General features: G+C 46.2%; 1 protein-coding gene across 2 annotated transcripts in view; it reads left to right on the top strand.

Moving 5' to 3' along the window:
* The window catches only part of LOC126162703 (targeting protein for Xklp2 homolog), a 155,027-nt gene that overhangs the window by 30,906 nt on the left and 109,580 nt on the right, over nucleotides 1–14,541 (top strand). For both annotated transcript variants that reach the window (XM_049919356.1, XM_049919355.1), the window contains exon 3: nucleotides 11,297–11,405. In XM_049919356.1, coding sequence (XP_049775313.1) covers nucleotides 11,297–11,405 — 109 coding nt within the window. The remainder of the gene's footprint in view (nucleotides 1–11,296; nucleotides 11,406–14,541) is intronic.

A 14,541-nucleotide genomic window follows, 5' to 3' on the forward strand; every position in this document is an offset into this window, starting at 1 on the left:
GATGGATAGGTAACTCTGTAAGAGGACTGGAGTAGGAAGTTCTGGGTGGGTGGATTGAGCAGGTGTTGCACCTGGGTCTTCCACAGGGATGATATGGGAGTGGCTTAAAAGTTTGGGACAGGTGGGAAGGATGTCGGGTAGGATACCCCTCATTTCTGAGCATGATGACAGATAATAAAAGCCCTGACAAAGGACATAGTTCAGTTGTTCCAGTCCAGGGTAATGTTGGGGATGAGGGAGGTGCTCCTTTGTAGCTGGTGGTCACAAGGCCCCAGCAGTCTCTTAAAGTGGAAAGGCCTCATATGATGCAACACAGTAAGATCCCAATGCGTTCCCTTCACTGGCCATGCCATGGGTGTAACAAAGGAGCAAAGTCCTCCCCCAATACCTGGTCTGTACCAGGACTGACAGGGACACTTTTTTGGCCACAAAGCCTATATTTTTTGTGGAAAACATTGAAGATAAATATGGGGAAGTTGCAGCCAAGATAAATATGGGGAAGTTGCAGCCACTCTTAAGATGAAGAGCAGTTCCCTCCTGATTAAAACATCTCCTGCCCAGACACAGGCACTGCTCTCTTGTCAAAAGTTCGGTAACGTTCCCATGACAGTCACTCCCCATAAGAGTCTCAATATGGTCCAGGGTGCCATCGTTCAGCGCACTCTTCTTTTGCAATCAGACGATGAGCTGTGGGCAAACTTAGAGTGATAGGGTGTGCACGTTATCAGTCCATAGGGAACCAAGGGAAAACAGGGTTGCTACTGGGGGCTTCAGCTTGTCTTTCAAGGATTGTCCATTGCCTGAGAAGGTCAAAGTGATGGTCTACTGGTGTCACATGAAACCCTACGTACCTCCTCCTGTGAGATGCTACAGGGGCATGAAGTTCGGACATACATCTTCCCATTGCACCAGTGCCCCTGTCTGCAGGGATTATGGACGTCTGCTGCATGCGAACTTTTCTTGTGTCCTTCCCCCATCTGTGTAAACTGCAGCATACTCCACTCTCCTTGCTCACCAGATTGCTCCGTTTTTAAGCATGAGAAGAAAATCCAGGAGTATAAGACTCTGGACAAGCTCACATATCAAGATGCCAGAAAAAATATCGGCATCTTAATCCCATACACATGACAATTTTACTGTACAGCTGCAACATCGTTGGCTTCTTTGTTGACGGTGCCGTCCTCTATCCCATCTCCTATGATGGGACCCCTTGCGGGTCCGAGGGTTAGAGTAGGCCCGAGGTATTCCTGCCTGTCGTAAGAGGAGACTAAAAAGAGTCTCTCACGTTTCGGCCTTTATGTAATAGTCCACTGTAGGGTTTACCCTCCATTTTTCAAAATTTTCCCGATGAGCGAGCCAGCTGCGGAAGGGCGCTTTACATGATGCATCGTGTCCATCATGCGCTGAGACCTTTCACATCCTTCGTTGACGTGGATCTGCACTTCTGCTCATTCTCCAACTGTTGGTCGAGGTCACCCTCTTGGTTGTGTATTTTTTCATCAACTGTGCAGTATCATTATCTACGCTGACGGTGATAATGGACTTGTTTGTTTGGTTGCACCTGATATCCAGCACGATAGTCAGTCCATTGTGGTGGGGCCCCCATGTACCTTGTTGGTTGTAGCCTCCTGACCACACAGAGATCGCTCTGCTGAAGCCTGCACCGTTAACTCCCCAAATATGCCAAGGAGTAGACGCCAGTCACCTTGGGACATCGGGACTCCCAGCTATGGCCATCCTGCCAGGTGGCCTTTGTTGCACCTGGGTGGCACCCGTGGGGAGGACCACTGGTCAGAGTGGGTGGCATCAGGCAAACGACACGCAATGAAGTGTAGTTCATCATCTCTTGCTGGTGGTCAAACACAAGTAGTCTCTAAACGCACAGAAATACAACCCTAAATCGTTGCCTTTCCTGGCCACACCATGGGAGGAACGTCAGGCTAAGGATGGGAGCAGCTCTTACTCGCCCCGGTATGTTGTATGTTTGAGAGCTGATAGGGAATCTTTGATGACGATGAACACTCAGTTTTTTGTTGAGTGTTTAGAGGACAAGTTTGGGTGGTGGAGGGCTTGCCCAAAGTGAGATCTGGCTCAGTCTTAATCCAAACAGCATCCTCTGCCCAGTCACGGGCGTTACTCGCTTGTGACAAGCCGGGGGATGTTCCTGTAACAATCATGTCCCATAAGAGCTTAAAGATGGTCCAGGGTATCATATTCAACAGGGACCTTCTTTTGCAGTCTGACAATGAGCTGAAAGCTCTTGAGGTGTACATTTTGTTCAGCATGTCCAACGGGGTCCAAGGGATAATCACTTTCCCACTGGTGCCTTCGCCTTGGCCTTCAAGGGTCACATGTTGCCCGAGAAGGTAAAGGTGATGGTCTAACGCTGTGATGTAAAGCCCTATATCCCTCCCCCAATGCGGTGCTTTTAATGCTGGAAGTTCGAAATTCGGCCATATGTCTTCACGCTGCACTTCCAGCGTCACGTGCCAAGATTGCGGATGCCCGTCACATCCCAGTACTCCATGTGCCCCACCTCCCATTTGCGTCAGCTGCGGAGATCACCATTCACCTTGCTCGGCTGACTGCAGGATTCTCCAGAAAGAAAGGAAAATCACGGAGTAAAAGACCCTGGACTGACTGACCTACACAGAGGCTAAGAGGAAATTTGAATGCCTACATCCTGTATGTATGACATCACCTTACGCTGCCGAAACAACAGTTCTAGCCCTGTAAGCTCTGCCGAACCCAGTCACATCTCAGAGGCTTTCTTCAGCTCCTCTCGCTAGGAAGGGGTCCCTTCTCAGGTTTCTGCTAGTGGGAAAGATGACACTCCCCCCCCCCCCCCCCCCCCCCCCCCCTCCAGTGGCTGAAGAGCCTAAAAGCAGCTGCTCGTAGGGCTTCACACTTGTCCTCAGTCCTGGAGATGGAATCAGTGAAGTCCTCCCAGCCAGGGAAACCCAAGAAGCAGTGAGAGAAATCCAAAAAGATCACCAAGACCAAGGGAATTGCAGTGGCATCCACACCACTGCTACCTACAAGCTCTGTGTCTGCGGATGAGGTGGAGGTTCTGGCATCTGCTGAGGTTCTAGATCTCACCGGACCCTCAGACACAACGGATATAGACTGCTCAGGCAATAAGTCGGTGGCAGCAGGTGACCCTCGGGCGTAAACTGCCTCATTGAATGAATGTTCCATGCCTTCCCAGTCTAACGATGAAGTCATCCTCCAGTGGAATTGTGGCAGTTTTTTTTCCACTCCCTGGCTGAGCCATGGCAGCTGTTAAGCTTTACACCTGCTTTCTGCATTGCCCTCCAGGAAACTTGGTTCCCAGCAATGCGGACCCCTGCTCTCTGCGACTATAAGGGTTATTACAGGAATCATAGCGGCTATAATCAAGTGTCAGGTGGACTTTGCATTTACGTCCTAAACTCAGTGTGTAGTGAAACTGTGCTCCTTCAAAACCCTCTTGAAGCTGTGGCTGTCAGAATAAGGACGACACAGGAAATAACTGTCTGCTATGTATATCTTCCTCCAGATGGTGCAGTACCCCTGAATGTATTAGCTGCACTGATTGATCAACTCCCTAAACCTTACCTACTTCTGGGAGATGTTAATGCCCATAAACCCCTGTGGGGTGGCACCATGCTTACTGGCCGAGGCAGAGATGTTGAATCTTTACTGAAACAATTCGACCTCTGCCTCTTAAATACTGGGGATGCCACACGTTTCAGTGTGGCTCATGGTAGTTACTCGGCGATTGATTTAGCAATTTGCAGCCCAGGGCTTCTCCCATCTATCCACTGGGAAATTTTCACCTCTGCTGTCACTGTTGAATCTCCCCCACATCGTAACATGGATGTGATGGTTGAGCAGGTGACTAGCACAATTGTTTCTGCAGCAGAAAATGCAATCCCTCGCTCTTTAGGGGGCCCACAACAAAAGGCAGTCCCTTGGTGGTCGCAGGAAGTCGCTGAGGCAATTAAAGAGCGTCGGCGAGCTCTACAGCGGCATAAGCGGCACCCTTCCCAGGAGCACGTCATAGCCTTTAAATGGCTCCGTGCCTGTGTTTGCCAGCTTATAGAATGACAGAAACAGGAGTGTTGGGGGAGATGTCTCGACCATTGGGTGTCATACGTCTTCTTCCCAAGTCTGGGCAAGGATCAAACGTGTTTTTGGCTGCCAGACCCCAAAAGGTGTTCCTGATGTTAACAGAAATAGTGTGTTACCTACCGACGCAATCGCGATTGCCAAGCACTTTGCTCGAGCCTCTGCGTCAGAGAATTAGCCGCCAGCCTTTCGCACTCTCCAATGGCGGCTGGAAGGGAAAGTCCTCTTGTTCACTACACACCACGGTGAATCCTATAACACCCCATTTACAGAGTTGGAGCTCCTCTGTGCCCTTACACATTGCCCTGACACTGCTACTGGGCTAGATTGGATCCACAGTCAGATGATATAACATTCCTCATCTGACTACAAGCGATATCTCCTCGTCATCTTCAACCGGATCTGGTGCGATGGCATCTTTCCACCGCAATGGTGGCAGAGCAACATCATTCCCCTGCTCAAACCCAGTAAAAACCTGCTTGATGTGGATAGCTATAGGCCCACAAGCCTCACCAAAGTTCTTTGTAAACTGCTGTAACATATGGTTTGTCGGCAGTTGGGTTGGGTCCTGGAGTCTTTTGGCTTACTGGCTCCATGTCAGGGCGGCTTCCACCAGGGTTGCTCTACCACTGATAATCTTGTGTCCCTCGAGTCTGCAATCTGAACAACCAGCAACACCTGGTTGCCATCTTTTTTGCTTTACAAAAAGCGTATGACACGACCTGGTCACATCATACCCTTGCCACATTATATGAGTGGGGTCTCAGAGGCCCGCTCTCAATTTTTATCCAAAATTTCTTGTCGCTTCGTACTTTCCGTGTCTAAGTTATGGTGCCTTCCATAGTTCTTCCCATACCCAGGAGAATGGGGTCCCGCAGGGTTCTGTATTGAGTGTATCTCTATTTTTAGTGGTCATTAATGGTCCAGCAATAGCTGTAGGTCTGTCCGTCTAAGCTTCTCTGTATGCAGACGACTTCTGCATTTCGTACTGTTCCACAAGTACTGGTGTTGCTAAGCGGTGCCTACAGGAGCCATCCATAAACTGCAGTCTTAGGCTCTAGTCCATGGTTTCCAGTTTTTGACCTCAAATTGTGGGTTATGCACATTTGTCGGCATTGTATCGTTCATCCGGAACCAGAACTTTACCTTCATGATGATCCACTCAGTTTAGTGGAGATATATCGATTCTTAGGACTGGTTTTCGATGCCCGATTGACTTGGGGCTTTCTCATCTCCGTCAGCTTAACCGGTAGTGCTGGCAGCACCTCAATGCCCTCTGCTGCCTGAGCAACACCAACTGTGTACAGATCGCTTTAAGCTGCTGCAGCTTTACAGAGCCCTCGTTCAATCCCACATTAACTATGGGAGCCTGGTTTATGGTTCAACAGTGCCCTCAGCTTGCGTTTACTCGTCTCAGTGCACCACTGTGGCTCTTGCCTAGCGACAGTAGCTATTAGGATGAGTCCGGTGACCAGTGTCCAGGCAGAGGCCGGAGTCACTCCATTGCAGGTTAGGTGTGCACAATTGCTGGCCAGTTACGTTGCACGTGTTTGTAGTTCTCCTGCGTATCCGAATTACAGTCTCCTTTTCCCACCCATGACGGTTCATCTCCCGCATCGGCTGCCCAGGTCAGGGCTTCCAATTGCAGTTCGTGTCCAGTCCCTTCTTTCCATACTGGAGTCCTTATCTTTACAACCTATTCTTGAGGTCCATTCATGTACACCTCCATGGTGTACACCTAAGCTGTGGCTTCGCCTGCACCTTTCACATGGCTGTAAGGACTCTGTTAACCCCGCGGCTCTCCTCTGCCACTGCTCTCGATTCTTGACATGTATTGAGGCCATAAAATGGTTTACACCGATGGCTGAGTGGCTGATGATCATGTTGGCTTCGCGTATGTCCATGGAGGACTTATTGAATAGCATTCCTTGCCAGATGGCTGCAGTGTTTTCACTGCAGAGCTGGTGGCCATTTCTCATGCTCTTTAGCGCACCCACTCATGCCCTGGCGAGTCGTTTCTTCTCCGTACTGACTCCTTGAGCAGCCTACAAACTATCGAACAGTGCTACCCTTGTCATCCTTTGTTAGCGACCATCCAGGAGTGCATCTATGCCCTGGAACGGTCCTGTCCATTCAGTGGTGTTTGTCTGGACCCCAGGTCACTTTGGCATCCCAGGCAACAAACTTGCCGACATGCTGGCCAAACAGGCTACGTGGAAACTGCTTATGGAGATAGGCTTTTCTGCAACTGACCTGCATTCAGTACTACACCGCAAGGTTTTGCGGCTTTGGGAGATGGAATAGCATAACCTCAGTACGCACAACAAACTGCGTGCTATTAAGGAGACTGCGTATGTGTGGAAGACCTCCTTGTGGGCCTCTCACAGGACTGTGGTTTTCTTGGCTCCGCATTGGCCACACTTTGGTGACACAAGGCTACCTTCTGCACTGTGATGACCCACCTCAGTGTCGGTGCGGCGCCTGGCTGACAATGGCCCATATCTTGGTGAGCTGTCCTTTGGCTGCCCTGCGATGGACACTTCAGTTACTGGACTCGTTGCCATTAATTTTAGCTGAAAATGCCTCGTTGGCTAATTTAGTTTTACGTTTTGTACGTGATGGTGGGTTTTATCATTCTGTATAAGTTTTCGCATGTGCCCTTTGTCCCTTTGTGTTCTCCACTCTAATGCTTTTAGGCTGGATGTTTTAATGTGTCGCAGAGTGGCTGGCTTTTCTTTTTTATTCTCATGGTCGGCCAGTCACCGTCATCTCCTCTCTTGTTTTTATCCCTTCTACCTGTTTCTTGCTTCTCTCTCTGTGTTTCCTATTTTGTCCATAGTAGTGTTGGGTGCCCTCCTGTCGTTCTTCTGGTTCTTCCCTTCTGTTACTGTGCTGTACCTCTCCTTTCTTTATTTTCTTCTCTCCTTTGTGTAATTATTTTACGGAGAACAAGGGATTGATGACCTTGCAGTTTGTCCCCTCCCCCCCCCCCCACCCTTTCCTCTTTTAAACCAAATAACCAATCCTACGGTGGGCTCTCAGAGCCGCTCACTGATGCCTGTTCCCCAGGTGTTCGCGGGCCCTTCTGGTGCTTTCATCGCGCCCGCTTCAGGGGTATTGGCTCCCCACCTGTGAGGAACACGAGTCCCTATCACCCAGCTGGAGGGGCCTTGTCTTCCTCCACCATCTCTAGATAGGAAGAGGTCCCTCGGGACTCTTCCTTCCACGTTCTTGCTGGTTCACAGCCAGACACCTCTGATGACTGAAGGAACCACAAGCTGCTGGCCGCCGGTCTTCTCATTTTTCCTGTCCCTGAAACCAATTCAGGGACGCCTTCCCAGTTGTTGTCTTATGAGGAGAACGACAAAAAGAAGTCCTCTAAGACGAAGGCCCTCACTCAAGAAGACTCTGCATGTACTACTTACGTGCCCAATGTGGAAATCCCAGTGGCCCCTGAGACACTAGATCTCCCCATGCAGTGTGTTGCGGAACCTATGTCCTCTGACATATGTCGGTGGCAGCACATGACCCTGGGTCATAACCTACTCCCCTGCTCCTCTTGTCGTCTCGTATCCCCACAATATGTAGACAGTCCGATCCTCCAGAGGAATGGATTTTTCCACCACCTGGCTGATCTACAGCAGCTTTTAAGTACTTACCCAGTATTCTGTACTACCATCCAGGAAATTTGGTTTCCAGCAACTTGAACCCCTGCCCTTAGCAGCTACTGAAGTTATTTTAAGAATTGTACACACAGTGAGAGGGTATCAGGTGGAGTTTGTATGTTTGTGCTGGACTCTGCATATAGTAACATTGTGCCTTTTGGAACGTCCTTGGGGACCGGCTATTCGTGTAAGGGCACATAACGATTTTACCATCTGTAATGTTCAGCTCCCTCCCAGGTCTCCGCTGTCCATTCCTGGTTTTTGTCAAGAACTTGCTATCATGCTGTACATTCCGGGTTCAAGTGGGTGCTTCATTCAATAGCCCCGTACCCAGGAGTGAGGTCCTGCATGGCTCTGTACTGACCCTCTCCCTCTTTCTTGTAGCCGCCAATGCACTTCTGTCACTGTCGTACTGCCCAACCACACCCAGAGCTTTACCTATGCAATCAATTACTTCTTGTACCTCTTGTCGGGACTGGTCTTCGTTTCCAAACTGATATGCCATCCCCATCGTCACCAAATTAAGCGAAAGTGCTGGTGACACCTCAATACGACTTTGCTGCCTCAGTAACACTAACTGGGGTGCAGATCGGTCTAAGCTTTTGTGGCTCCACAAAGCCCTGATTGTCCCATCTTGACTATGGGAGTCTTACATATGGCTCAGCATCATCCTCAGCATTGCTGATACTGTGCGTCATTCATCATTGCGAGGCCCGACTTGACAGGAGCCTTCCAAACAGCCCTGTGAATGGCCTGCTACTTGAGGCTGGAGTTCCTATGCGCTAACAATAGCTGCTGAATTATGCTATTCACATTCGTAGCTTCCCTGAACCTCCCAACTACCATGTCGTTTTCCCTGGAAGGGAGCTCCCTCTCCCACAGCAGTGACTCAGAACTGGGTTTGCAATTGTTGCATGCTTCCAGAGCTGCAATTTCCTCCACTGCTGCCTCTGGTCAGGGAGGCATCGCATCTGCTCCCGGAGCTTGTGCCCTGACTTCGGATTTGTCTCAAGGTCTCCTTTGGACCAAAAGATTCCATTGACTTGAGGATTATTTGCCACCTGTTCTTTGGCTGTCCTTGAGACATATCCGGGTTCAGTAGTAATATTCACTGATGGCTCAACAATCAATGGACAAAAAGGCTTTGCATACTCAAATGCTTGGTGCAGTGAATTCCACTCTCTGACAGATATCTGCAGTATTTTCACTGCTGAATTGATGACCATTAGAGTGGCCGTTAGCCACGTTTGTTCTTGCACTGACAAGAGTATCCTAATCTGTAATGGCTCCCTTAGCAGCCTTCAGGTTACAGACCAGTGCTACTCTCCTCACTCACCAGTTACAGTTACAGATATCCACGATCTTGTCTCTTACCTCCATCAAGCTGGACGGCCAGTCGTTTTCATTTGGATCCCCAGTCATGTTGGGATTTCAGGGTATGAACTTGTTGGTCAAGCTGGCCACTAGGATTCAGATTCTGGAAATGGGGGTCCCAGAGTCAGAGCAGTGAAGGAGACCACAATGGTGCCAGTCTTTCCTGCGTGCTTTCAAAGGGAATCCACCATTCTCTGACTCCGCACTGGCCACACTTGGCTGATCAATGGCCGCATCCTCCGATGTGAGGATCCTTCCTACTGCCGATGTGGAGCCCGCCTGATGGTGGCCCTAATTTGGCTGCTTTGAGGTGACATCGTAATCTTCCTGACACGCTCCCTCTGGTGGTGGTAGCAGACACCAAAGCGGCTCATCTGGTGTTATCTTTTGTCTGCGAAGGTAGTTTCTATTCATTGCTGTAAGGTAGAGCTTTTTGGCCTCATTGACATGCTAGAGCTTTTTGGCCTCATTGACGACCTGAGGGATTTTGGGGCACCCTTCACTACAATAAGTGCTATAATGTGACTTGATGAACACACTTAAAATTTCACTTTTCATTCCAGGCAGCTTCTCCAGTGAGGCAGTGTTTATACAATGGGCTACAGCCATGTATTAGTTGTTATTGATGGTGATCAGGCATAATATGTGTACATTAAAGCACATGTTGAAACCACATGACAGATAGAGCAAGACTGGGACCGAACACAGAATCTTACATAAAATTCTGCTAGGCCCTCCCTCCCATTTCCCAAGCTTCACAAAGATTTATTGCATCACTTGCTGGACAAGCTCTCTTCTAGAAGAAGCAGTGATGTGGGGAAGTGGTGTAACTACAGCCTGCTATTTCAAGAATGAATCTTTCATTCTGCCACAATGTGCGCACTAATGTGAAACCATAGTATTTTACAGTGTTTGCTTATAAACAAATTGTATCCCCACCAGTGCTTAGTCACAGATTACTTGGTTGCATCATGTGAAGTATCCAGTGTGCTACAACAGCTGTTCCGAGGTTCTACATCTATGAGAGCTTCACAGAGAACAGGTAGGAGAAAGTTGATAATTCATAAAAGGGTCACCTTAACCAGTGCAATCTGGTGGGAAAGCTGGGCCAGTATACTGTACATCACCTATACCACTTTCTATAGAATCGGGGCTAGACTGAGAGACTTTTATGGAGGTTGGTTCTGCAAGGGGATTTTGCGTCTTACTGACAGTTATCCAGGCACATGATGAGCTGTCGCAGTATTTGTGAGTGAGGGTTATGACCAGTGCCTGGATATCTGTTGGTCCCCAAAAGACAGCATCTGGGTTTGAATCCTAGTTCAGCACGCAGTTCTAATGTCAGGTGAGTAAAAAAAGGTGCACTCTCCTATGCAGAGTAGAAGATTCATTCTCATGAATATGTTGTCAAGAATTTGGTAAAAGTCTAGTGTTGTTTGTTGTTGCCATTTCAAGCAGAAATTAGAACAATATCAAAATATAGTAACATTGGGAAAATGTACTCGTGTCACAGCTTTGGAGGAATTAATTGTAAAGTTTATATTATATTAAAAAACTTGTTTTGATGTACATCCTTGATAGTACATGATTAGAGGCTCTTTGGATCGCTCAAGGGACATTATTATATAACACTAATGAACTGTATCACTGGCTGTACGATTGTGTGGTGGTGTTCTTTGGTCATATCTGAAAGAACAGACACCGCGCATTCATATAATTGATTCGGACCTCCGGCAGGAATCTCGAAGTAGTGAGCATGGAGGACATTGGGGTAGGGACTGCAGATAGGTGACACAGTGTGGATTGGCTAACTGGCTTGCTGAGGTAGTGCACAGAGTTGTGATAAATGCTTTGTCCGTGTGGCACAGTGGTTAACACAACAGTCCAGTAAGCAGGAGATACTGGTTTTGAATCCTGCTCTGGCACACATTTTCGCTCATCACCTCTGATTTGGTGTAAAGTCCCAATGCAGCTGATATCAATAGTCTCCTCCTCCTCCTCCTCCTCCTCCTCCCCCCCCACCTTCACCTTCAATTTATATATAACACATTATTGAGTGTTACAGTTCCATTTAAAATAAGAGTTTGGTGATACGTGTAAGTTAGTAGTTACTACCAAGTTGGCATTAACTTGCATTTCAATTTCAGGTTTCAGTCGCTAAAACCTGAATCTTCAGGAAGACAAAGGCACAATTCTTTGTGTTCGCCAAGCAGAAAACGCCCTGACCAACGGAGGCGATCACGTTCTGTGCAACTAGTGAGTTTTTAAAAAGTCTGTACACTGTTCAATTTTTAATGCTATACTTGTGCAACATTGAGGAAGAAATGAGAAGCAGGAACAGAAATGCCTTGCGATATTTTCATTTTCAACTAGATTTTCGCTAGATTAAGACTATGGCTGCTTCTAAAGTTGTTTAGTGGATATTAAGAGTGGGCTGGAAAGATGTTACCATTGTAATAATACTAGAGTTGTAAGTTTAGTGCGTTCGTGCTGCCACCTCGATGATTGGCGACTTGGGCCAACAATGATGAAACAAGACCATTGACTCCTAATGGTGCATTTAACCTACACTATCACTGCTAGTGATCCTTGCCACGCGATCATATCAGGCTGGCTTGTTTTTCATACTATGATCATTACTGTATGCCCTGAAACATGAGCCGTGATTGGCTGCTTCAAGGTCACCCTAGCAGTGGTTTTTTTGTCTGCTACTTGTTGCACGGTTTCTTTCATCTACTTCTACAATTCCACCTATCTTTACTCTTCAAATTACTGTGAAGTGTACAGCTGTAGGTACTTATTGTTGTATCGTATATTAAAGTATGGAGTGCAGGAAAAATGACTTGTTAAATACTATTGTGCAAGCTGTAATTAACCTTATCTTTGTGATCACTGTGAGATCGATATGTTGGGAGCTGTATATATTCCTAGATTCCTCACTCAATATTGGTACTTAAAACGTAAGTTCTCTTTCGACAGATCGTTTGTATCTAACTTCAAACATCTTCCAGCTTGGGTTTTTCCAGAGTTTCGTGACCCTCTCATGATCAAACATGTGACCATTTGTACTGGCCTTCTTGGTATACTTTCAGTGTCTGGGGTAACGTTACGTTAATTATCTTTGGAAATCAGTTCATTTGTTTCACCTAATTTATCATTTTAATTTTTTCAGTAGAATATCAGCACAAAAATCTAAGAGTGGCAAATGTAGCACTTGAAGTAGATGTGGATAAAATCTGATGAAATGTTACCTCAGAGATAGTAGGCCTATGAACTGTTCTCCAGCGGAAGTTACGTTAACGATTTAAAAGTCAGATCTTCGTAACCTACAGCATTCTGGTTCAGTAACATTTAAAATAAACTGGAAGTTTTGTTACAACTTTTGCAACCATCTGAAAAGTGCTCTGGGTAATTTTTGAATACCTGCAGTGTGGGTGGTCTACGTTCAACGGTGCATTCATACCACTTCTTTGTCAATACCAACATTTTTGCTGTGAATGAGCTACAGTTATTGACATCAGACGATGCACAGAACATAGTTTTCACTTCCCACACTGCAAGAAATATAAAATTAGCGATGTGAACAGCCACAGGGTAAAAGTTCGAACTGCCCCAAAAGATACATTAAAAGATATTTCTCAGTAATGGACTCAATAATTTATCAGGATGTTGTCCGAATATTTTCCACATGGATTTACATAGCAGTTGATTTCTGGAAAAATTGACATTGAGTAATATTTTTCGCACAGGTAATAGCTGATCGTAAGGCAGCTCTTCGAAATGCTGGTTAGCTCCATGTAGCATAGGTTTGGGAGTGTGGCTTCTGTGTACAGCAGCTGTTGTGGGCTTCTGTAGACTCTGTACATTCAGTCTAAGGGTGTCTTACCAACTGCCATATGATTTTTGTGTTTTGCTGTTTTAGTGAAATGGAATTGAAAGAGCAGCTGAATCTTCATTTTCTAGTTCCTGAAGCTTCATTTTCTATTTCCTGTCCTGGTACATATATCTGCTTTGATGCATAATTGACATTTAATATCAAATATTTTTATAGTGGTGAAGACAGTTTTGTTTTTTGCATTTGCAATTTTATCCACTGTAGGGAAGGCATGCTAAGTTCATAAGTTTCTTGATAGGGCACACTACGATATGGCAATGTAAGTGTCACAACCAATTGAGGGTGTCATGAATGATTAGAGGACACAAGTGCATGAAACATGTTCTGTTACCTTCAGTTGCTTAGAATTTCCTTGCTGGCTGATGGCATTTGTAATATAAAATGTATTAATAAGTACCTTTTTGTGAACATATTGTCAGAATTCTTCAGAGCTTTATTTTCTGTGGAATAACTGTAGAATATGGTAAGTCTGAAAACAACAAAAGATAGATTCATTGTGCAATGTGGTAGGTAAATGTAGGAAACATGAGCTTAGATCGGAAGTCAAGGATTTTGTACACCCATTACTGATCTAAATGTCAGTGAAGAACAACAACAGTAAAAAGCCAGGCAAGGACATATACCGTATGTAATTTCAGCAAGCTATGTATTGTGTTAACCAGTCGTTATTTTCTAACGGTTCAGCAAAATATACAAAAAATGATGCATATCTGAATGATACTTAATGTAGCAGATTACATAAACTACATACTCATAATACACTAGTGTGAATATGGAAAGGAACAAATACTACAATCAACATTGAAGCTGCTAGTTTGTTTGTCAGCCAGTCATGAAACAGGACCCATGATATTACAAAACATCCCTGTTTCCTCATGCCTACTCACAAATATCGCAGATTGAACACACATGAAAAACATGTAAATGTCTCATGTTTGGAATTGAAAAGAGGATAAACATTAAGCAAGCAGTGAGCTCACATACACCACATTAAAGATTTCTCTAAAACTCTCTGTATTTAGTACAGGGCTATTACAAATGATTGAAGCGATTTCATAAATTCACTGTAGCTCCATTCATTGACATGTGGTCACGACACACTACAGATACGTAGAAAACCTCATAAAGTTTTGTTCGGCTGAAGCCGCATTTCAGGTTTCTGCCGCCAGAGCGCTCGAGAGCGCAGTGAGACAAAATGGCGACAGGAGCCGAGAAAGCGTATGTCGTGCTTGAAATGCACTCACATCAGTCAGTCATAATAGTGCAACGACACTTCAGGACGAAGATCAACAAAGATCCACCAACTGCTAACTCCATTCGGCGATGGTATGCGCAGTTTAAAGCTTCTGGATGCCTCTGTAAGGGGAAATCAACGGGTCGGCCTGCAGTGAGCGAAGAAACGGTTGAACACGTGTATCTGGACATGCTGGAAAATTGGCTCATGCCACAACTGGAGACCGACAGCACCGATTTCATCTTTCAACAGGATGGTGCTAC

The sequence above is a fragment of the Schistocerca cancellata genome, chromosome 2, assembly GCF_023864275.1.
Source record: "Schistocerca cancellata isolate TAMUIC-IGC-003103 chromosome 2, iqSchCanc2.1, whole genome shotgun sequence".
Classification (NCBI taxonomy): Eukaryota; Metazoa; Arthropoda; class Insecta; order Orthoptera; family Acrididae; genus Schistocerca; species Schistocerca cancellata.